Source organism: Malus sylvestris, chromosome 11 (assembly GCF_916048215.2).
Source record: "Malus sylvestris chromosome 11, drMalSylv7.2, whole genome shotgun sequence".
In the NCBI taxonomy this organism is placed as follows: domain Eukaryota; kingdom Viridiplantae; phylum Streptophyta; class Magnoliopsida; order Rosales; family Rosaceae; genus Malus; species Malus sylvestris.
In genome coordinates this window covers 17300483-17326041 of record NC_062270.1, presented here as the reverse complement: position 1 = coordinate 17326041, position 25559 = coordinate 17300483, and the positions used below count along the sequence as shown (strand labels likewise).

Below are 25559 nucleotides of genomic sequence, written 5' to 3'. Positions count from 1 at the left end.
CATGATAACGAATCTACTTGAGTATTTACACATTTAAAGGGGAGTGTTGTAAACTTCTAGTTTAAGTGTGATTGTGTAAATCATAAATTAGATTTTATTCTAGTTATTCTTTCCTATATGGACTTGTATTCCTTTGAGGAGAACGATTTATTCTCTCTCTTATTACTATAAACAAATGCACTGCGTAGGGGGAATAACACACACATTCCTCTACATAACCCTACAAACACATCTCTCTCTATTATCTCTCTTTGTGCCGCCAACCCCTTTTCCTTGTCAGATAAAATAGGCCACAACAATATAAATAAAAATCACTAACACAAGAGCTTTCATTACTTTAGGCAAATAAAACGCAATTGCTGATGGGAAGCAAATAGGATTGCAACGGTGTGACACAAGATCTAGTTTGATTTGAGGAATTTTTGGATGTAATTGTTTATTTGTTACTTAGCAGAGGATAGAATTTATTTGTAATTTGGGGCAGGACATTCTCTTCAAACAGATTAAATTTCTCGACAAAATCATTATTTAGCCCAAATAAAGACACCGTTATATTACACTTTTTTATTTTCCCATTAGTTGATATTGTAGTTATGTAAAAATAAGTCGACACTTAGTACTACGGTCTAATGATATTCATTTTCACTTGTAAGTGAGAGATCTTAGGTTCAGATCTCGCCAAAGGCGAAGTTGAACCACATTATTATGGCAATCTCATTATAAGACTTAGCCCACTCCTCAACCCCCTTAATATAGATACTATCGTTTGTTCCATAAAAAAAATTAAAAAAAAAAAGTCAATAGAACATACTTAAGCTTTGTTCGTATAGACGTGCACGCTTTTAGAAAAGTTTTGAAAGGTACGTCCCATGAACTTTCTTCAAGGTGTGTACCGTAGCCATTTCCTAATAAAAGTACTAAATTGATCAGAGTAGTCAACCCTCTCTTTCCAAACCCTCCGTATATAAACACAGATTTTTTTTATTTTGAAACGTAAACACAGAGATTTATTCATGATATATATGACCTTGTTACCAGAGTTTTAACTCCAAATTAGTTCTAATATATACGAAATTGTAAATCCAAGGGACCTTCCTATGTTCCCACAACTAGCAAAAGAATGGTTTGAAAAAATGCCGACGGGAGAGGCTTCGCTGATGCACTGACCAAACAAAGATGGATTTTGGAGGAACAAATTCTTGTATTAGTCGATTGTCGAAAATGATTTGCCCTGTAATTCACAATGATAATGTCATAGCGTCATACGTTGCTCAAATTTGAAAACCCTTACCGAGTCTTTCCTTGTTGACAGTTGAATCCCGAATTGAGATCCACCGTAAAAATCAATTAACAATATAGAGAGAGAGAAATCAAGGTAGGCCCGGGACCATTCTGGTCCCTTCGTGGCTCTGCCCATGCTAATTGGGCGACTCCCCTTTGAGTTTATGCACGTCGTCAAGCCTTCTCCGGTACATCTGTTCAGGTTATGCTGCAGTGTTTCCTTCATTTCAGACTCTCATTTTCAATGGATACCTGCGGTCTTCTATCAATAAGTTTTCCAGGTAAAATACGTAGCAAGTCAATTTGATCAAGTATGAGTGAAATCGAAAACGTAGAAATGAAGTTACATATAAAGAGAAGGGCCCTCCGGAAGAAAATATTGAAATGAAACAGGAGAAATTAAGAAAGTAAGACTAGCATAACCAACTACAGATTAAGAAATTGGGGAATTAAGTATACCATCCAAATAACATTTTGCACATGCTCTGTGTCTCAGCCGATCATTTGACAAGAAGATCACTTGTAAAATCAATGGAACGAAAACCAAACTCTTGTTACTCAACCGAATTTCCGAGTGTTACATTGCTATGCAGCTTCAAGTGCGAGATTGCCCATCAGTTTAACCAAGGGAACGGGACACTTTGTAACAATATCAAACCTAGATGGGGAGATAAACTCAACAATGCGAGCTCTCTCAGAGACAACCTTGACGACAGAAAGCCTTGCCAGTAATAAGGATCCAACTCAAAGAAAGCATCAAAGAAGCTTCTACTCCCATTCAGATCAAGCTTCAACAAAGTCTCCATACCAAATGAGTAAAAGTCCCTCGCGCATCTCCTCTCAATTGGCCACAAGCCATTCCATGCTCTATGATAAAGCGGTTGCCCTCGGATCATTCGGGTTGAACCAAGGCACTCAGCAATGGCCTCAGCCAATACCAGGGCTAGAGACATGGTTCTAGCCACCATGTACCCAGTTGAAGAGTGAACAACCCCAGAAGTCCCTCCAATTGTCATCACTCTTTGGGGGATCCGAGGAAGCGGACCTCCCATTGGGATCAAACACTTCTCGTTTGCAATCACCCTCTTCACTCTAATCCCCAAATGCCTTGGCCTCGCAACCATTCGTTTCTTAATCTCCATATAAGACAACACCGGCCTACTAACAAGCGAAGTTTCTTCCAGAAACACCAAGTTCGAATCAAATGGCATTGCATATAAAAACGTTGGGAATCTAGAATTACTAGTGCGCAAATAAGGCTCATTATCGAGATGAGAATCTCTCCAATCCATTAGAAGCATCTTGTCCAAATCAAACGGGTGTTCTTCCACTTCAGCCAAAATACCATGAGCAATCTGATAGCCATGGTTCCTTCTCATACTCTATGAAACTGCTTGCAAACCCACTAGCATCAACAATCAAGCTTGCCTTGAACTCATTCTCATCATCGCACAGAATAGAGGACTCGAACTCTTCGTGTTCGATTTTCCAAACCTTAGCCTTATGAAATTGAACACCATTGGAGAGACACCTCTCCAACAACAGAGTCTTGAGTTTCTTCCTACTAACTCTACCATAAGGGCGGTCCAAATACTTAGTCTGACTATCGTTCACATGAACAGAAGCCATAGGCCACGTTTTGTCGAAGCAACTTTCAAGATTCAAGCTTTCAAATTCATCAACCCAAACTCCGTAGTTATTTGGCCACATAGAAAGAGGAGAAGGATCAACGCTGCATACCTTAATGTCGTAGCGAGAAACTTGCTCCGCAAGGCGAAGCCCGGCCGGGCCGGTCCCGATAATGATCACATCTAAGCGAGACCGCGTTGACGGGTCGAATTGGTGGAGATCGAAGTGCAAAGACTCGGGTTTTGCCTCTGGTTTTAAGTCGAGAAAATTGCCGAACCTGCTGCTGTGGAATTTGGAGAGAGATTTTCTTGAAGATGGGTGATGGGTTTTTGGAAAAGGGAGTGGAGGGGTGGATGAGTGGATGAATTGGGAAGTTTTGGCCGCTGCCGGCGGCGGTGGAAATGACCAGAGAAGGGTGGCCATTAGAGCGAGAAATGAAGGTCAACGGGAAGTAGGAAGTAGTGTCATTAATAGAAGCAGAACAAGACAAAGCGACAGAAGGAATCTAATGTTTACCGTAAAAAAGATACCTCTTCGTAGTTTTGGTGGATTGCCTAACTTTTTATTGACAGATCTTGAAGAACCAAAGGAGAATTTTGATGATTAAATAATTTCTTTATAAGAATTTTTATTCTAAAACTTGAAGCAAATGAAATCCTTAATAATTGAGTTTGTGTTGGGGGCCCTATTTTATTGAGGAATTATACAGAGAGAGAAGGGTCGGCGACATGAGAGAGAAGAGAGAATTGGTGAATTCTGTGGCACGTACTTCTTACTGTACCTTTATTTGTAGTAGTAAGAAAGTAAAAATATTTGTTTTTCAAGTAATACGTTACAACTAGGAAACTATACTGTAGAATCCTATAAGGATTTATACAATCACATTTTTAACTATTTTAAGACTGCATCACTACACCTTGAGTGTGTAAATACTTAATAAATGTCTCATCAAGTCTTCAACAATGAAGTAAGAACAGTTGATGAAGTTATCGGCACAAGAGCGAATGCAAGTATCAAAACAAACGGAAGAATGCATAAAGAGTTTAACTCACAAAAAAATCCAGGGTTGGATAAAAAACCTATAGTTTAAGGAGAAAAATGAGACTTGCATTAAGTCAAAAGTAAACGCCTTCTGGATGCAAGTAGAACGCACATAAGGGTATGACCAGCTAAGATGGGTGCCTCGTTAAAACCTCGTCAGATAGCAAAATTCTAAAGGAAAAAATTCTCCTAATCGTAGGAAAAATAGTACATTAAGATCAAGTGAGTCTACTTTTGGATGCTTCCATGTGTTTGACAAAACTTCCAAATAAGAACTACAAGCAATTCAACTTAGATAGTTTACACATACCACTTCCTTGAACAAGCTTTTGGAAAGTAAACTTCAGTAGTGACTTTGTAAAGTGGTCAGCAAGGTAGTCCTGGGAACAGATTTCCTTGAATTCAATCTTTTGATACTCTTGTTGCTGATGTGAGAAGAAGAATTTTGGTTCAATATGCTTGGTGTTGTCTCCTTGATGTATCCCTTCTTAATCTGGACGATATAGGTGGCGTTGTCTTCATAAATCGTTGTAAGGACGTCAACAACGGAAGAAAGTCCGCTAGTACTTCGAATATGCTCCATAATGGATCTAAGCCAAAAGCATTCATGCGTAACTTCATGAAGAGCGAGAATTTCAGCATTGTTCGAAGTAGTCGCAACTAAGGTCTGCTTGGTTGATCTCCAAGATATTGTGGTGTTTTCAATAATAAAGACATAACTTGATTATAGAGAGATGAGAGGGGCCGGCGGTTAGAGAGAGAATAGAGAATTGGTGAATTATGTGGTTTGTATTTCTCACCCCATTGTGTATTTATTTATAGTAGTAAGAAATAAAGAATCCTTGCCTTTCAAGTAATACATTACAACTAAAAAACTATCAAAAGATACTAAAGAATTCTATAAGGATTTAAACAAAGACATTCCTAACTAATTTAGGACTGCTAACAGTTTGATAATTGTAAAACATTTTAAGGCCTAAAAAATAAATTTCTTAGGTATATTGTATACACCAATATGTATTAGATGCTATCATCAAGTATTTCATATCTAGCTCCATTAAGTGAGAGGTTTTATATTTGACTCTCGTAATGTGAGTTTAATTTTAAGTTAGAGTAAATTACATTTTACCCCCCTCTAGTTTGGATATAATTACAACCTCATATATCATTTCTAAAACATTTCAATCTCATACATTCACTATTAATTCATTTCAATTTCATAATCAATTAGTCAAATCCTCAATTTGACTGTTAAGTGATGACCTAACACTTATAATGCCCACATTTTTGCTAACGTGGATGTCACTAACATGCCACATAGAATTATGCTAATATTTTTTTTAGAACATAATAGGCCCCGCTAGGGCTGGGCATGGCCCGGCCGAGACCAAATTTGGAGGAACTTGACCCTACCCGTTTTAAAATGTAATAGGGCGGGCCGGGTCAGGTAGAGGGATTTTGAGTTTGGGAACTGGACCTAATCCGACCTGTTTCAAACAGGCCTGTTCGGGGCGAGTCCAATTACATTTTTTTTTTGTTTCGGTTTTGGGCATATTGAGATTGAAGCAGAAGAAGGAGCAGTTCCGGTGCAAATTGCGACGAAGACTCCGTCGCTTGACAAGATTTCACCTGAGCGGTTCCACGAGCTGATTGTCGAGCTGGATTGCGAGCAACAAGCTCGCGAGGCGGTGGAGAATTCGAAGTTGGATTTGCAGGTTCAGTTTAACCTTCATACTTGCCACTGCAATACTCATCATCGAACCAACGCCACTGCTCGTCCTCATCACCACAGTCCTGTGGACCAACTATCTCTCACTCGATGGCCTCACCACAAAGGTTAAGAACCCACTGCCGTCTTCGTCATCGTTGAACGACGCCCGCTTGAAGTCGCGTGACCTCCTCGTGGTCATATTTCGATCGAGCTTAATGATCATTATGCTGAAATAGTCGCCGTTTTCGTCGTCCTCTTCGTCGTCGAAGTAATTGATTAAGGCTCCTTCGCCGAAGTCCTTGGGGAGGCGTTTGAGGAGCGAAGGGAGAGAGGTGTCGTCGTCTGCGTCTTCGTCGGCATTACCCTTATAGGTCATGGTGGTGTAGAGGTCAGGTTATGGGTTAGAGCTCTTGCGCTTGCTCTGTCGATCAGCCTCGAAGTCATCATCGTCGTAGATTACTATCGTTGAGTAATCGGGTTTGGGTGGGATTTTTCGGGTCTGGCGAGTGGTGGGGATCTGATCCATTTCTAATTAGGAGTGAGAGATTGGGAGATATAGAGAGAAATAGTGCGTTAGCTAGAGTCTAGACTTGCAGAGATAAGAGGGGTGAGAAAGTGAGTTACAGAGGCGATGTCGTCAAGGACTCGAGGTTGCTGGGCCGTCCATTGCAATTACAAACAGGCCGGTCCGGGGCCCGTTTTCCTATACATCTGGAATTGGCCTACCCCTAAAATTTCAAAGCTCCGCCTCGTTTCTCTCATTAAAAATTTGGAACCAGCCCGTACCCGCGATTCTTATACCCGTTTGCCCATCCCTAGGCCCCGCCCCACCTCTACTACTATTCACCTTCAACCTCCTCCCCTCCCCTGTGGATTCCATGTCATCACTTAACATTTAACTCAACAGATTTTATAACGGATATATGAAATTAAAATGAATTAATATTAAATGTATAAGATTAAAATGTTTTAAATATTTTGTATGAGTTTCCAATTGATCCTAAATTTAAGTAAGTCATATGTAATTTACCGTTTAAATTATTATAACTAGTTAATTGCATAACTTTCTCCTCCCCTAATATTGTTGTATTTCCTAGCAAATTTTTAAGGACCGTCCCAAAGCCCTATAGACTCTGTCGCCAATACAGTCGTGGGTTATTATGTTGTAAAATTAGCGTGCATTGGCTTTCTCGTCGAGTTCCTTAACGTAGTTGGCTACTTTTTGGACGTTTGCTCACGGCGCACATGGGTTGTGTGCATGACCCGGCAGATATTTTAGTGATAATGGATCTTTACCATATTGATAATCTATATATATAAAGGAGGCAAAACTGATAAAACGTTCATAATTTCAAAATTATCCTCTCCCATTAAATTTTCAAATAAAATAAAAAAAATGGGCATTTAGACTTAAGGACTTTAAGAAGATTATTTTTTTCATTATAACCGGAGCGCTTTTATAAATCTAGTTTTAGTCCCTAACTTGAGTGTGTTTGTTTCACCTTCTTAAGTGAGAGTGGACTAGGTAGGACTATTATCCCATGTTTGTTATGTTTGGGGACTAAGTTAAATGAAACTAGCCCTCACTTGCTTGGACTCGGGGCTTCGTTAGGTTGTCAAATTAGTTCCCTGCTGAACCATGGGATTGCTAAGGACCTCACTAAGCGCCTCCTTCTTCGCTTCCTTGATTGAGCTTCGTTTCCTTCCTTCTCTTTAGAATCCCAGCCAGTATGTAAATCTTGCCACAAATTCAAACCTCAAAACCTTGATTTCACTGATTTCCCCCAAAAATCCTCTTCTTATTTTCCACCGAATCCCCATCAAACCCGCCCAAATTCACATCAATCCGTAAGCTTCAGTTTCCCTCTAGGGTTTTCAGAGCTCTGTAATTGCAGAGATAGAAAGTGGGTAGTCGTCAAAATGCTAGGTGGGTTGTATGAAGACTTTCATCTGCCTTATTCGACGGAGAAATAGAAGCCTTGCAATAGCACGATGTGGTTGAGCAGCATGAAAATGGTGCCGCAAACCCTCTGGAAGCCGTCGTCGATTTTGCCCGCAAACGATTTAATTGCAGAGCACTATTTCGCATAGAAAAGGGCTATGCCCTTGTATTTTTGTTTTTGATATTTCCAAGATGGAGAAGGATTTGGATATTTTCAAGATAGATGTTAAAGACTCTTTATTTTTTATTTTTAGTTTGATATTAAAAGACTTGGAATCAACAAGATTAATTTTCATAAAAATATGGAATCAATAATATTAATCTTCATAATAGTTTTAATCGGAAAGAAATTAAAACATACATTAATTTAGTCATTGTCCGAGCAAATACCAAACTGAGAATAATATTTTTTTCATTATCCTGCATCTTAGTCCGACACTGCACCAAACGCTTCACTAATTTAGTCCAGCTTAGTCCCTAAAGTTAGTCCAGTCCAAGATAGTCTGGTACAACAAACGCACCCTGAAACTCATTATCAATCATATTAAATACCCCTGCCCACTTTTATTATTTTCAAATTTTCTTTCTAAAATTCCTAACTTAATCATCAATTAGGTCTTAAAAATAGGAATTTTATTTCTACAAATCAAATTTAACAATTTAAAATCGAAGACTTTTTTTGTTTGTTAAAAAAAATGGAAGACTTTTTTGAAATATTTTGCTAATGAGAATTAAACTATATAAAAAATTAAATAGACAATCACAAAACCAAACAAACAAACTAATATGCAGACACAATAAACAATATACACATATAAAGGTACATGAATATATATATATATAGGTGCATATATATAGGTACACATATTTACATAGGTTCATATGCACAGGTGCAGAAATGTATATATAGGTGCATATATATACAAAAGTTCATAGGTATAGGTACACAAATGTATATATAGGAGCATATATATATCGATACATAAATATATATTTATGTACATATGTATAGGTACACAAATGATGTATTTATGCATATAAACATATATGTATTGTTACCACTTAAGCAATTTTTTACATGTATTGAATACACATTAAGTAAGAATCTTTTATTTATAATACTAAAAATAAAACCAAACTGTCACAGCTCGTCCCGAGATTCTATTTATCGAGGTTGTGAAATGACGAAAGTACCCTTGACGGTTACTAAGGTATGTGTGTGGCATGTTTTGAATAATGCATATTTTCCTAAGTTTTGGAAAATTTAAGTTGGATTAACGGATGTGTGTATATTTGTGTGGTTAGGGAATTGAAGAGTGGCTTGTTTTGGGTGGATCACACATACACACACGGGACAAACCCTTTCCTTCCCTGTGCTCTCTCTCTTCCCTCTCAGTTTTTCTCTCTCTCTCTCTCTCTCTCTCTCACCGTATGGACAAGAACCCAAAATCCCTCAAAACATCACGGATCGACGTCAATGTGAGTTTCTTCACCCTTGCAACCTCCTGAGTTGAATGGTATCATTCTTGGAACTTAGAACCTTCGAAATCATGTGAAATCTGAACCCCAGTTTGATGTCACTGTTCATGCACACGTGAATTTTTTATTTTCAGGGAATTCTAAGCTTACAAGGAGCTTAGTGAGGTCTCAAGGAAGCTCGGAGTGCTTAGTTTGAAGGTTTGGGATGTCGGGATCGCCGGGTTCGAAGTTGGCCGGTTTTCTTGGAATTTCTCCGGTGAGATTTCGTATGTTTTTAAACCTTAAAGTAGTGTAACGTGATTCTACATACTTAGGGCTTCATTTTGATATAAAATGCGTAGAAAATGGTGGAGAAATGACGGAGAACAAGGAGATTGAAAAATCTCCAGTTTTCCGATGATCGGCAAAACCAGTTTGGCGACTGGAGGAAGAAGGTGACGCGCGTGGGGGCGCGTGCAGCCTCGAAATGTTTTTCTAAAAATACCTCGACGTCCGTGACGTCGAGTAGGTCACTGTGGTATATTCATATATCCAAATTGAGCATCGTATGAGAAGTTATTTTGAATTGTCGGTTATGTGCTTTAATTAACGTTTTTATAGTTGTTTCGCATATAGGTGATACCTATCCCAAGGACGAGCGCATTCAAGGACGTCACGGGGGTTACGACCCTTCAACTTATCAGTGAGTGGGCAGTTATTTTCTGTTATTACCTATATACTACTGAATTTCCTAGAAATCGAATTTAAATGAAAGTATGTTTTTAAAATGCCATGCATGCATATTATGAATTATATGAATTAGTAATTGATGCATATATATGTGAAATGGTGTTGTGGACACACAGGTGAGTATCAGGTAAGTTTATGTTATTCATGTGAACTATTGATGATGTGAATTGTGTTGAGAGCTCATAACCTGCACCCTTGTTGTTAGTGCTTATATTATTCACCCTGCACGACACGCTCACCTTGGATCCAAGTAGGTGCATGTCGTACAGTCAATGAGAGGATTCTGACATGTCGTACAGACCATAGAGTGGTTTTGATTGTAGGTGATTTTAGATTATTATACAGCTGTTGATGAGAAAAGCACTAGAGTGTATTCTGACACCTTTCTTATCGTACAGACTACTTCATGTAGTTTCGATTTATGTGCAGAGTAGGGCCGTACAGGTCACTGCGGTGACTCCGGTTGGATGGGATATTGAGCTTTAGAATTAACCGTACAGGACCAACTGTAGGGTCTCTGGTTGATTCCTTATTTCACCTGTTATAATGTTGCATTCTTATTCTGTTGTTGACATTTATTGCATGGCATACCTTCTGATTTTTTTATTAAGAATTGTGATTTGAGATATATGAAGATCATATGCATATTATGTTATTTTCTGGGAAAGTATACAGGTTTTACAGCGAGGGGTTAGAAATGTTATTATTTGAAACGTTTTCGAAAAGCTTTGTTTTACTGACCCACTCAACTTTGTTTTGCGCCCCTCCAGGTTCTAGTTATTAGCGTTGGTGGCCCACGAGGATTTCCACGACATTCTGAAAGACTACTCATGTAGGACTCACCTTCGGGTGTTGTAATTTAGTTATGGTCCTACTTGACTGCACCTAGTACTTATGCTCTGAATATGCGTGCTTCACACTTAAACTTACTCTAGCATGCTAGTTGGATTTGATTGCTAGTATTTGGTTTTTATTTCTTCGTATTTCTCTTACATATTGCTTCCGCGTCGCACTTTTGGTTACGTCACACTCATGTGACGGCCAGCACGCCTTGATTCTAGAATCGGGGTGTGTCAGTTTGGTATTAGAGCCTAGGTTGCAGTCCTGTATAAATTGTTAATGCTCTAATGATCTTTTGATGTCTTCTGTCAGAACTATGCCGCCTCGTAGGGAATCATGTCGTGCTTCTGAGCCTAATTTCCCTAATATAACTCAATTAGAGGAAGTGATGGCCCATGCCTTTCAGAATGCAATTCGTCTTCCTCCTCCTCAGAGAACACCCCTAGAGACTATGTATAATCTGAAATTGGACCGTTTCATGGGTAATGAGGGTTATAAAGGGGCAGAAAAGTGGTTAGACCATATTAAGAAGACTTTTCAGGTGATGCAGAGTTAAGGGAATCTTCCTGCTAATAGATGGGTTGAGACCATTACTTGGTTTTTAGGACGAGAGCCAGCAGCTTGGTGGATAAATCAGACTCAATTTATGTCACCTGAGATGGCAGCTGATTAGGAAGTATTCAAAGAGAATTTTAAGAAAAGATTTGTTCCTCCGGAGTACATTGATCGTAAGAAGCAGGAGTTCACTCAATTGAAACAAAAGAATATGTCGACGTATGAGTATTACAGGAAGTTTACAGACTTATCTCGTTATGATCCTGATACAACTGGTAATCAGGCAGAGATGCTTCGCCGTTTTAAGCTGGGAACTAAGGGTGCGTTTGGTACGCAGACGGAACGGAACGGAACGGGACGGGACGGGACGGAACGGGACAGAACGAAGATGTAATTTTTGAAAAAGACATGGGGTATATTTATCTTAAAATGGTAAAACATTGCGTTCCACAAACGTGGAACAAACCCGTTCCAGGGGGGAGGTGGAACGCAAAAACACTCAAAATCTGTCCCGTGGAACAGCCCGTTCCACCCATTTTTGGCGCACCAAACGCGGGACGGAACGCCTCATCCCATTCCGTCCCGTCCCGTCCCACGTACCAAACGCACCCTAAGAGGAAATGGCGGACTTTTGCTAGTGCGCTTCCTTGCACCACTTATCATGAGTTTTCTGAGATTTTGGTTCGGATGGAGGATTCCGACAACCTTCCTAGTAATAGTGAGGATGATGAAGATAAGAATGATAATCAGAAGAAAGATGACAGGGGTAAAGGTATCTCCACTCAGGGACCCCGTAAGACACATAATTTCAAGTAAAGTGGAGCGAGCTCGAGTTCTTCCAGCGGAGGATTTAGTGTCACAGGCCCGAGGAGAGGTGGAAGATTTGCTGGTGGACCTAGGTTTCAGAGACAGAGAGACTTTAGTGGTGCTGGTGGTTCTGGTGCTCCGTTGTGCCGCCGTTGTAATTTCAGACATCATGGAGAATGTAGAAGAAGTGGTGGTGCTTGCTACACCTGTGGACAGATGAGACATAGGGCTGCTCAGTGTCCCTAGAATTAGCAGAGGTCTCAGCAATCTGTTATGCCACCTCCAGCGCCGATTCAGCAGAACTTTGGATCAGGCAGTTATGGTCAAACAGGTCGTGGTGGTGCTTACCACTATCAGGATGATGCTACTCCCTATGCTTCTGGACAGAATCAGTATTCCCAGGATCCTTATCTTCAGACTGGGTATTCCCAAGATCCTGGAGGTTATACTTCATATCCTTCCATGCCAGCTAGCAGATCTCAGTGGTATCAGGGAGGTCAGCCCTGACAGGGAGAGGTTGCTGCTAGCGGTACAGGACCGTCTAGGCAGTCTAATCTGCCAGGACATGGACGTACTTCTCAGGGGCGAGGTAACCAAGGTAACAGAGGTCGTGGTGGACGACAACAAGCTCAGGGACGTGTTAATCACATATTACTGCAAGATGCTCAGAACCATCCAAATTTGATTATGGGTACGTTAAATATTCTTGGTCACTTTGTTAGAGTTTTGATTGATTGTGGTGCTACACATTCTGTGATTTCTCATACGTTTACTCAAATGACTCAACCTCACCCTACACCTTTAGGATTTGATTTAGAGTTTGCTATGCCTAGAGGGGACAAATGTTATGTTGATAGTGTTTATCCTGGGTGTCCAATGATGGTAGATGGTGTAGTTATGCCAGCTAATCTTATCCTGTTAGATATTGTGGATTTTGATGTGATTTTAGGGGCAGATTGGTTGCATTGTAATCGTGCCCATATAGATTGTTACGGGAAATCAATTACTTTTCATCGTCCTAGATTACCAGAGGTTACTTTTGTGGGTGAAAGAAGTGGGGTGAGACATGGTGTTATTTCAGCCATGAGAGCAAATAAGTTGTTATCGAAAGGTTGTTAAGGATACTTAGCACATGTGGTGTTAAATGATGTTGTTCCTAACAGTGTGGAGGAAGTTGGAGTAGTCAGGCACTATCCTGATGTATTCCCAGATGATTTGCCTGGATTGCCGCCAGACAGAGATGTGGAGTTTTCGATTGATTTGCTTCCAGGTACGGATCCTATATCCTTAACTCCTTATAGAATGGCTCCAGCGGAATTGAGAGAGTTGAAAATTCAGTTACAGGAATTAACTGATAAAGGTTTCATTCAACCTAGTACTTCACCTTGGGGAGCTCCGGTGTTATTTGTAAGAAAGAAAGCTGGAACTTTGAGATTATGTATTGATTACAGGCAATTGAATCGGGTAACGATTAAAAACTATTATCCGTTGCCTCGTATCGATGATTTGTTTGATCAGCTTAAAGGTGCGTGTGTGTTCTCTAAGATTGATTTGAGATCTGGCTATTATCAGTTGAAGATTAAAGATGAAGATGTACCTAAAACAGCTTTCAGGACCTGTTATGGACATTATGAGTTTTTGGTGATGCCATTTGGATTGACTAATGCACCTGCAGCTTTCATGAGGCTAATGAATGAAGTATTCCAGCAATATTTTGATAGATTTGTCATTGTTTTTATTGATATTTTGGTATACTCTAAGTTGAAAGTAGATCATATTCGACATCTTAACTTGGTATTAAAGAAATTGAGGGAGCATCAGTTGTATGCCAAGTTTAGTAAATGTCAGTTTTGGTTGAATCAAGTGGCATTTTTAAGACATGTAGTATTGGCACAAGGAATTCAAGTAGATCCTCAAAAGATAGCAGCAGTGAAGAATTGGGAACAATCACGAACCGTCACTGAGGTACGGAGTTTTCTTGGTCTAGCAGGTTACTATCGACGGTTTGTTCAAGATTTTTCTATGATTGCTTTGCCACTAACGAAATTAACCAGGAAGGATGTTAAGTTCGAATGGGACGAGAATTGTGAGCAAAGTTTCCAGCAGCTGAAATATTGCCTCACTCATGCTCCAGTATTGGTACTTCCTCATGATAGCGGTAACTTTGAGATTTACAGTGATGCTTCTTTGAATGGTTTGGTATATGTTTTGATGCAGCATAATAGAGTGATTGCCTATGCTTCTCGACAGTTGAAGATTCATGAAATGAATTATCCTACTCATGATCTTGATTTGGCAGCCATTGTCTTTGCTTTGAAGATTTGGAGGCATTATCTCTATGGTGAGAAGTGTAAGATCTTCACAGATCATAAGAGTCTTCAGTATCTTTTTACTCAGCATGATCTTAATCTTTGTCAACGAAGGTGGATGGAGTTACTAAGTGCTTATGACTGCACTATTCAGTATCATCCAGGTCTTGCAAATGTGGTAGCTAATGCACTGAGTAGGAAACCTCAAGGTCGACTCAATGCTTTGTATGCTTGTCGTGTTCCTCTTCTTGCAGAATTGAGAGCTACTGGAGTAAAGTTGGAGTTAGAAGATCGAATAGAAGCTTTTCTTGCTAGTTTCCAAGTCAGGCCAGTTTTGGTCGATCGTGTACTTGAAGCTTAGATGGTTGATGATGAGATTCAAGAAATGATCCAATTGAGAAATGAAGGGAAAAAGAAGACCTCAGGATTTGAGAATCAGATGGCATGCTTATGCAGGAGAACAGAATGTATGTGCCGAATAATGAGGAATTAAAGAAAGAAATTTTGGATGAAGCACATTGTTTAGCTTATGCGATGCATCCAGGAGGGACTAAGATGTACCATACCATTCGACTATTTTATTATTGGCCGGATATGAAAAGGGAAATTGCAGAATATGTAAGTAGGTGTATTGTTTGCCAGCAAGTCAAAGTAGAAAGAAAGAAACCTTTTGGACGGATACAACCACTACCCGTTCCTCAGTGGAAATGGGAAAATATAACTATAGATTTCGTGTATAAGCTTCCACGTACACGAAATGGATTTGATGGTGTTTGGGTAATTGTAGATCGGCTTACCAAGTCAGCACACTTCATTCCAGTGAGGGAAAAGTATCCCCTGAATAAATTGGCTAAGTTGTTCATCACGAAGATTGTGAAGTATCATGGAGTTCCAGTGAATATTATTTCTGATCAAGATCCAAGATTTACTTCTAAGTTTTGGGTAGCTTTTCAGGAAGCTCTTGGTACGAAACTGCTGTACAGCACTGCTTATCATCCTCAAACCGATGGACAATCAGAGAGGACTATTCAGATGTTAGAGGATATGCTGAGATCTTCAGTGTTATAGTTTGGTGATTCTTGGCATGATCACCTAGACTTGATGGAATTTGCCGAAAATAATAGTTTTCATTCGAGCATTGGTATGTCACCATTTGAGGCACTTTATGGTAGAGCTTGTCGTACGCCATTGTGTTGGTCAGAGGTTGGTGAAAGAGTGCTAGAAGGCCCAGAGATTGTAGATGAGACTACTCAAAATGTTCAGGTGATTAAGTCTAACCTGAAAGCAGCCCAGGATCGACAAAAGAGTTTAGCAGATAGACATGCTACTGATCGAGTATATGACGTGGGTAATTTGGTATTCTTGAAATTGTCACCTTGGAGAGGTGTAGTGCGGTTTGGAAAGAAAGGCAAGCTAAGTCCTAGGTACATAGGACCTTATGAGATCACTGAGAGGATTGGTGAAGTTGCTTACAGATTGGAGTTGTTTTCGGAGTTATCTAAGGTACATAATGTGTTCCATGTCTCGATGCTTTGACATTATGTTTCAGATCCCTCACATGTGATTCCTCCTCAACCTTTGGAGATTAATCCGGATTTGACGTACGATGAGGAACCAGTGACTATCTTGGATTGGAAAGACAAGGTTTTAAGGAATAAGACAGTGAGCTTGGTAAAAGTATCGTGGAGGAACCACTCAGTAGAAGAAGCTACTTGGGAGACAGAAGATCGAATGAGAGAGATGTATCCAAGGTTATTTTATGAGTATTAAGTGGATTGTTTAGTTGTGTGAATTTCGAGGACGAAACTCTATAAGGATGGGAGATTGTCACAGCTCGTCCCAAGATTCTATTTATCGAGGTTGTGAAATGACGAAAGTACCCTTGACGGTTACTAAGGTATGTGTGTGGCATGTTTTGAATAATGCATATTTTCCTAAGTTTTGGAAAATTTAAGTTGGATTAAAGGATGTGTGTATATTTGTGTGGTTAGGGAATTAAAGAGTGGCTTGTTTTGGGTGGACCACACACACACACACGGGACAAACCCTTTCCTTCCCCGTGCTCTCTCTCTTCCTTCTCAGTTTCTTTCTCTCTCTCTCGAACCGTACAGACAAGAACCCAAAATCCCTCAAAACATCACGGATCAACGTTAATAAGGTGAGTTTCTTCACCCTTGCAACCTCCTGAGTTGAATGGTATCATTCTTGGAACTTATAACCTTCGAAATCACGTGAAATCCGAACCCCAGTTTGATGTCACTGTTCATGCACACGTGAATTGTTGATTTTCAGGGAATTCTAAGCTTACAGGGAGCTTAGAGAGGTCCAAGGAAGCTCAGAGTGCTTAATTTGAAGGTTTAGGACGTCGGGATCGCCGGGTTCGAAGTTGGCCGGTTTTCTTGGAATTTCTCCAATGAGATTTCGTATGTTTTTGAACCTTAAAGTAGTGTAACGTGATTCTACATGCTTAGGGCTTCATTTTGATATAAAATGGTGGAGAAATGACGGAGAACAAGAAGATTGAAAAATCTCCAGTTTTACGGTGACCGGCAAAACCAGTCCGGCGATTGGAGGAAGAAGGTGAAGCGCGTGGGGGCGCGTGGGTCCGTGCCCCTCTCGGCGCGTGAGGACGCGTGGGTCCGTGCCCCTCCCGGCGCGTGCGGCCTTAAATTTTTTTTTCTAAAAATACCTCGACGTCTGTGACGTCGAGTAGGTCATTGTGGTATATTCATATACCCAAATTGAGCATCGTATGAGAAGTTATTTAGAATTGTCGGTTATGTGCTTTAATTAACGTTTTTATAGTTGTTTCGCATATAGGTGATACCTATCCCGAGGACGAGCGCATTCAAGGACGTCACGGGGGTTACGACCCTTCGACTTATCAGTGAGTGGGCAGTTATTTTCTGTTATTACCTATATACTACTGAATTTCCCAGAAATCGAATTTAAATGAAAGTATGTTTTTAAAATGCCATGCATGCATATTATGAATTATATGAATTAGTAATTGATGCATATATATGTGAAATGGTGTTGTGGACGCACAGGTGAGTATCAGGTGAGTTTATGTTATTCATGTGAACTATTGATGATGTGAATGGTGTTGAGAGCTCATAACCTGCACCCTTGATGTTAGTGCTTATATTATTCACCCCGCACCACACGCTCACCTTGGATCCAAGTAGGTGCATGTCGTACAGACCATGAGAGGGTTCCGACATGTCGTACAGACCATAGAGTGATTCCGACTGTAGGTGATTTTAGATTATTATACAGCTGTTGATGAGAGAAGCACTAGAGCGTATTCTTACACCTTTCTTATTGTACAGACTACTTCAGGTAGTTCCGATTTATGTGCAGAGTAGCGTCGTACAGGTCACTACGGTGACTCTGGTTGGATGGGATATTGAGCTTTAGAATTAACCGTACAGGACCAACTGCAGGGTCTCCGGTTGATTCCTTATTTCACCTGTTATAATGTTGCATTCTTATTCTGTTGTTGACATTTATTGCATGGCATACCTTCTGATTTTTTATTAAGAATTGTGATTTGAGATATATGAAGATCATATGCATATTATGTTATTTTCTGAGAAAGTATACAAGTTTTACAGCGAGGGGTTAGAAATGTTATTATTTGAAATGTTTTCGAAAAGCTTTGTTTTACTGACCCACTCAACTTTGTTTTGTGCCCCTCCAGGTTCTAGTTATCAGCGTTGGTGGCACACGAGAATTTCCACGGCATTCTGACAGACTACTCATGTAGAACTCACCTTCGGGTGTTGTAATTTAGTTATGGTCCTATTTGACTGCACCTAGTACTTATACTCTGAATATGCGTGCTTCACACTTAAACTTACTCTAGCATGCTAGTTGGATTTGATTGCTAGTATTTGGTTTTTATTTTTTCGTATTTCTCTTACATATTGCTTCCGCGTTGCACTTTTGGTTACGTCACACTCATGTGACGGCCAGCACGCTTTGATTCTAGGATCGGGGTGTGTCAAAAACACAAGTTAATAACTATTAGCTAGATTTTTGGTGATATATAAAGTCAAAGGACCAAAATCAGTATTTAATCTTACACCCAACTTTAATGTAAAATAGATCTTATTTAGGGATTATATTCTAGTTTCCTATATAATTATTTTATTTTTTCTGTTTTTTGTTTTTTTTTTCAAATAAAAAATAAAAAAAAGCCAAATTACCACACGCATACTAGTATATAGATAATATATCATGATTATAGTGTCAATATAATAAAAATTGTGAACTGTTAGTCCCTAAATTATCACCTGAGTAAAAACTAAATCCCTAAACTATTTCTACCATTTCTTTTTTGAAACATCAATCTTTGTATTATTAAAAATTTGCTAATTGCATCCCTAATATTAAATACAAAGCTACTATACTCAATTTTCTGTCAATTTAAGTCACGTTACTCGCATGTGATATAGATTGAAGGGTAGATTGACAATTTTTCATAAAAAACTGTGTATGTGTTTAACTTTGGAGGGTAAATTAGATGTTTGGTTCACAACCTATATGAAATGTTAAGGGCTTATAGATGAGCAATGGACGGTATTACACTCTAAAGTGTGTCAAGTGACTTAAGTTGATGAAAAATTGGATACAATAACTTTGACTATAATAGTAGGGATGAAATTAGCAATTTTTAACGAATTTAGAGACTGATTTTACCAAAAAAATAATTTAGGAATCTAAATTTCACTTTAGTGATAGTTCAAGCTATATCTGCACTTCACCCTAATAGAAATACATACGAGTCATGCTCAAACCATGCCAATCATGTCTTAAGGTCAGTCCACATCTGTATGGTCATGGCAGAATCTACAGCAAGGGATATTGAACACGAGTAAAACTTACAGGTGCGGCTCAACACAATGTTCACTAAAAATGAAATGATCACCTTTCTGGCGAAGAATGTAAAGACAGACTTGACATCACAGGGTATGAACTTCTAGACAAAGCCAATCGAAGAATAGGTAGGCTGCTTTCGACCAAAGGAGAAAAGAATATGTAGGTCTGCTTATAAACGAAATGCTGCATTGCAGAAGCACTACTAGGTTGCACAGAGGTTATCAAAATCAGTCTCATTAACATAAACAGAAAACAGAAGACACTAAACCAGCCCTTAGCTAGGAAGGTAGAAGTTTATATGACACAACCACCACTCATTTACTCCCTTGTCAAGGCATTTCCAACACAAACAACCTCCTACACGACTAACAACTCAGATGCTGCATATATAGGGTTTTATAACGGGAGTAGGAGATGACGTAAAATGTGTATTGACGAGGTTTATCTGCAGATACTGGAACCTCGTGGTGGAATATGCATTTTGGTACCATCTACACGTTAGAAATCGTCAAAGACTACCAACTAGTAGTATGTAAGTTTTCACAATCAATGACAATTTACTAATTACCAAAGTGTTTAAAAATTACAGAGATGATATGAGACTGTTAGAACAACTTGACATGCTTCCTAAAAAAAATCAGCAATTCACTCCAAGTGCACAATCTACAGGATTATTACTGGTACATTGCAAAGTTAAGATATTTCACTTCCATATACACACAAAGAATTTGAACCATCAAGCACTGGAACCCCTTTCCGTACATATTGACTTGGATTATCTCAAAAGTAATTGTTCCATACCTCAGCAGAATTTGAACAACAATCGAATTAGTCAAGACCTGCAGGAAGGTAGTGTGATGCCTCCGCAACAAGCAGCAATTATGATGTACAGAAGCACGACAATCAAGCATGTCAACAGGGCCCTGTAACAATTAGACAACCTTCAATGCACTGAACTGGAAATGGCAATACCAATCAAACAAATTGTCGAAACACGATATAATATCATGCAGCTTTATCTTTACAGCATTTGGGAAGTACAAAGGCTATACAGCTCAGCAAGGAAAAGCATTCAGTGCTTATGGACCCAAGGATTTTGGAGTCGAACATGAAATCAAAATATTTGATCTCGTTACGAAGTCGATGTCTTACTCAATGAAAAAACAAAAATCCTGCTGCATTAAAAAACATTTGTACTAGCCCAAAACTTAACGATTCAAGTGTTTATCTCAAAATGTCATCTTCAGAAGGCAGTGTGCATAATAGATTATAATAAACTTAGAGCATGATATTATCAACTGCGAAATTAAATTTATAGCCATTGAGTGATCTTGCTAAGCTTTCTCGACCATTACTTTATTAACAATGTCGGCTTCAACTATTGTAGGAGTTATCTTGCTCTTCAAGGTTTTAGATTTCAGGCTTGTGATTGCAAATGGATACCATTACTACAGGCATACCTGCAATAGATTTCCTCTGTTTTTTCTCAATCAAATACATAGCCTTTATCTGGTCTGAGAAAAATTATTCAGAAAAGAGAAATTTAATGTTTGGTTTTGTTACTTAATGTTGAATTCCGACCACTTCTAATGATCTTTATGTTACCTTTTCTTCTTCCCAGAATATACGCCAACCATCCTACATCATATCAAATTTGTAAATCAAAACGACTTACAAGAGCTTTGCATTTTTCATCCACAGAGCTCGACGAAGGCGTTTAGACTGCTTCTTGAAGTGAAATGCACTATCTTGCATGGTTGCAGTTTTGTCAACAAGTAGCTCAATCCGGTCACCCCTCTCCAATATCTTTTCTATGTTGTCCACCATTATAGTTCGTATCTAGATACCAGAAAATGACTGTTAGAACAAAATAAACACAAACTAGAAAGGCATTGAAGAACGAATCATCAACCTATCAAATGAACAGAGTGCCGTATAACTTTGAACGCTACAAATTAAATGCTTCGGTATAATATTTTGTTCACCGAGACTGCAAACTACCTTGTGATGCCTCGGAAATTAGGTTAACAACACCGACTTGCTTTCAGATAACAGATGTGTTCTCCTAAAACAATCATTTTACCCCAACCAGTATAACGGGCAAATTGCGACACAAGTAAGATAAGACGACCAAATGATCAAAACTGGATCAAAATTCCAGAGAAGCACAGCAAAATTACCTCACCAACTTCGCTCCTCACACGGTTGAGAGTATCGGCACTAGGATTACTGGAGAAAAACTCCATTTGTTGATGCAACACCCTCGAAAACTCGTCGTTCATCGCATAAGCCGGAGCATAAGGGGCAACTCTGCCATAATTCTTCATGAATCTCATATGAATATCCTCCAAGTACGAAAAGGGTATTCTTCCTGGATCAATAGCAATTCACCAACACATTAAAAATCCACAAAACCCACAAAAAATATGGAAGTTCCCAAATCAAAATTGAAGAACATAATCGAAGGAAATACGTTACGCACTGCCGAAGGTGTCGTTGGCCATGCAGAGGAAAGTGAGGCCATCGGCTCTGAGTATGTGGAAGATGTATCGATCTTGAGAGAAGCAAACCCTAGATTCGGCCTCCGACGGAAGCTTTTCGCAGATCCGCCGAGCCACAGCCCCTGTGTTCCCTGTAACCGCGCTGAACTCGGCCAAAACCACCGTGCCTCGAACCACCACCGCGTAGAGTATCGCCATCGATGGTTCGTATCGTCGGGAGTTGGGGTCTGGGGCTCCGCAAGCTCTCTACTTCGATCGCGATCGAAGTCTCATGGAGCTGTTTGGATTCTGATTTACTGATTATTTTGTTTTTGTTTTTGTTTTTTTTTTATTGTTTGTTTTATTGTTTTATTGTTTTTTTGTTATTGTGAAGGTGAAGACCGGGAAGTGGACCATGTTTGTTGTCACCGGTGAGTCCAACGAGATATTTGGGGTTTCGTGTTTAATAAAATAACAAGGAATCGTACACACACTTGGTCCTACTAGTGTTTCGAAATTTGCTTCCATGTCCCTGTTAGTTTGTGTTTCTGTTAAGACTTGTAAACCAATTGAATTCTGGTCAATTTACTGTTATTCATATTCGAATTCATTTCTAATCCAATTATTTTAGGCATAAATGTTAAAATGGTCTATGTGTTTCAGTCATTGCGTCAATTTAGTCCATATGCTTTCAATTTGGTCAATTTGGTTCTTGCGTTTATCTTCGTGAGCCAATTAAGGACATTTTCATCTAATTTATGTAAAAAAAATTTACAAATTATTATACACATATTTATAAAATTATAATTTATTTGATTTAAAATATTTAAAATGAAATAAAATTAAAAATTAAAAGAAAATTTATTCTCCTCCTAACCCTCCGACCTCCTCCCTAACATTACATCCTCTCTTTTCTGTGTCACAACCTTAATCAATTTTTATATTGCAAGTTTTATTTTTCATGTGTTATTTCTCATTAATTTGCATTTTTCTGTAAAGAGAAAGGGTAATTATTTCTCATATGATTTTTCTTATAAATTTCTTAAAAGAGATTGAATTAAATGTCCTTAATTGGCTAACAGAAACAAACACGAGGACTAAATAAGCCAAATAAAAAACGCGAGGACTAAATTGGTCATATGACTCTAACATAGGGACCATTTTGACATTTAAGCCATTATTTTAAAATGAATCGAATCGATGAGCATCAAATCTGATTGTTGTCGTACTATTTATAAACAGTACCATAATCTACACATAATTTTAAGTGCAAGGATAAATTCGCTTAACTAACTAACCACAACTCATTATCATATAAAATGGATTATTTTACTATCCATGAATTTTTTTTTATACTTCAATGTATATAATAATAAAAAGATTATAAGAGTATTTTGCATGGGAAATGGATCATCTCTAAATCCGTTCCTCCTAATCCACCAAATCAGGGAATCCGTGCCGTTGAAATTTGATCTAACGGCTAAAGTTATTATAACTTTTAAAGTGGGCCCCTGTTTGTAGTCGTTGGATCAAATTTCAACGGCACGAATTCTCTGATTTAGTGGATTAGGAGGAAGGGATCCAGATGATCCCTTTCCTTTTGCATGCATAAAATAATTAGATATATATATATATATATATAATGCAATAACATTATGAAACGTGAGGGCAAAGCCACTAATACAACAAAGACTCGTACACTCAAATCACTAATGCAACATAGACTCGTAAAATCAAACAAGTAGTAGAACTAATAGAGCATTGATAGATACAGAAATACTCTTTTATATATATAATTTTTTTTTTTGGTCAAAGAGAAGAATATTATTAAATACGAATATAAATGTTTACATCAATAGCTAGAGCATTAAACAACCACTTCGGTTCAAAGCAATCCCACAAGTGAGAACCCCCTATACGAGTGACATAATTCGCCACCAAAATGCACAGCCCCATTACAAGCATGAGGAGTAAAGAGAAATTCTACATAACTCAATTGTTGTCTGATATGACCAATGTCCCATAACATACCTTCAATGCTAGCCTCCGGTAATAAAAGACCATTTAACATATCCACGAGCACCTTCAAATCAGTTTCAATCTGAACCATCCCATAATCTCTCTCCATACAGGCCAACAAAGCTGCCCTCACCTCTTCCGCCATCTAGTAGATTCACACTGTTGATGCACAAAATCTGTGAAGACTTTGGTACAACAGAAAATGTCAGGTTTTGTGACCTTCGCTTGGTTGCTTCGGTCACTAGTGAGGATAAGTATGTAAATGAATAGAGACAGAGAAGCAAACACAGGATGTACGTGGTTCACCCAGATTGGCTACGTCCACGGAGTAGAGGAGTTCTTATTAGTAGTGAAGGGCTTACACAAGTACAAAGGATCAAGCTCTCAATTTAGTGAGTTCTTGTGAATGATTTAACACAAATGGCATTAGGCCATATTGTGGGGGAATGACCCCTATTTATAGAAAAACTTGTAGCTTTGTCACATTGACATGTGTCATGTTATGATTGGTTCTTGATGTCGACACGTGCTGCGCTCTGATTGGCTTCTAATCTTGACACGTGTCGAGTAGTGATTGGCCTCCTGGTCGGAGGGGAACTCTTCTGGGTCCTTGACAGTATAGCGTTGGCCGGTGCTCGGTAGTTTCGGGATTGGTCAAGTATGGTACAAACAGTGCTCCCCTAAGTTCCCGAGTGAGGGAAACTCCTCGGTTGGGGACTTGCAAGATCCAATCCCTTGAGTAATCACGAAACTTCTAAGTACTGAAGTGTGGTCTGATCTTCATCTGCCCTTCTCTGGAAGTACCTTTCCTCCATCCGGGAATGGTGTATTTAGCTGATGTTGACGCACAAGGTAATGTATCAATTTCACTTGAAGCTTAGTTGTAGTTTCGGGCTTAGTCAAGTGTGATACAAACCCTATAGTAGGAGTCCCCCAAGTCGCCGAGCTAGGAGATCTGCCGAAAGAGGTGACAGACAAGGTAAGCAGTCAAACTTCCAAGTAAGCAACCCAGGATCAGAGGTTTGACTTCGGCTTCCGGTTGATTGTTCTCCTTCTCCTTGTCTCTCATTCAACTGCCAGGATAAGGAGAAGCAAATGGATAAGAGATGATATGAGATACTTTTGCTTTTGAAGAAGTAACTTTCCACAGGCTTATTCTTGAACTGTGCTGGAGGGTTTTCTGGTGCCCTTCAGAGTATAAGGCCGACTCAAAAATTTGAGGGTCAAAACAAGTCCATCAAATCTAGAGTACGTTCGACCTTGATGATATGGGATACTTTTGCTGTTGACGGAATAATGAATGTGGTACGGAAAGGTGTCGTGCTGTAGTGATCTGTTTCAGCTCACCGTTGAACCTTCTGCTTCAATCTTTTGCATGGCAGAAGTGGTGTGCAACCTTTGCATTTAAATGGTCCTTCAGAACATTCCTTCATAGTGACTCATCCACGCTTGGCAGCTTCAGTGTAAAGAGCCAATATCTGATCAACTGTCATGAGGCATTTGCCGGTGGAATTCGTGACTTTGACAGCAGTTGAGGATGAGTACTCGAGAGCAATGCTAAGTAAGCAACCAGGCAAAGGCTCCAGGCAGTCAGTTCCAAATTGGAGGTTTGATTTCAGGTTCCGACTGACTGCTCTATTTCTCCTTGTCCTGCAGGTGTGGACAAGGACAAAGACAAAGACAGGGAGAAAGCATGATATGGGATACTCTTGCTTTCGACCCTGATGATATGAGATACTCTTGTTCTTGGTGTGGCTTATTTGCTGAGGTATTATCGGGGGGAAATAAAGCTGAGTATTTCGAGAGGTTATGTTGAGGGTGCCTTTTCGAATGCGAGAAAGGGTTGAGCATTT

General features: G+C 39.2%; 1 protein-coding gene and 1 pseudogene across 1 annotated transcript; both read right to left on the bottom strand.

Annotated features, from left to right (window-relative positions):
* Nucleotides 1-1181: 1181 nt before the first annotated feature.
* On the bottom strand, nucleotides 1182-3567 carry LOC126588932 (capsanthin/capsorubin synthase, chromoplastic-like; annotated as a pseudogene).
* Nucleotides 3568-19744: 16177 nt separating this feature from the next.
* LOC126588937 (vesicle-associated membrane protein 714-like) lies at nucleotides 19745-22059 on the bottom strand. The gene is made up of 4 exons (XM_050254102.1): nucleotides 21690-22059; nucleotides 21388-21578; nucleotides 20883-21046; nucleotides 19745-20130 (listed from the first exon to the last, which is right to left on the bottom strand). The coding sequence occupies exons 1-4, from the start codon at nucleotides 21904-21906 to the stop codon at nucleotides 20040-20042; spliced, it is 663 nt and encodes a 220-aa protein (XP_050110059.1). The 5' UTR covers nucleotides 21907-22059; the 3' UTR covers nucleotides 19745-20039.
* Between the last annotated feature and the right edge of the window lie 3500 nt (nucleotides 22060-25559).

Excerpts from the sequence above, each read along its gene's own strand:
- LOC126588937 (XM_050254102.1), bottom strand. The coding sequence starts at position 21,906 with ATGGCGATACTCTACGCGGTGGTGGTTCGAGGCACGGTGGTTTTGGCC. Across the intron at positions 21,579-21,689 it reads GGCCAACGACACCTTCGGCA|GAAGAATACCCTTTTCGTAC; the intron begins GTGCGTAACGTA and ends CTATTGATCCAG. Across the intron at positions 21,047-21,387 it reads TGAGGAGCGAAGTTGGTGAG|ATACGAACTATAATGGTGGA; the intron begins GTAATTTTGCTG and ends TCTGGTATCTAG.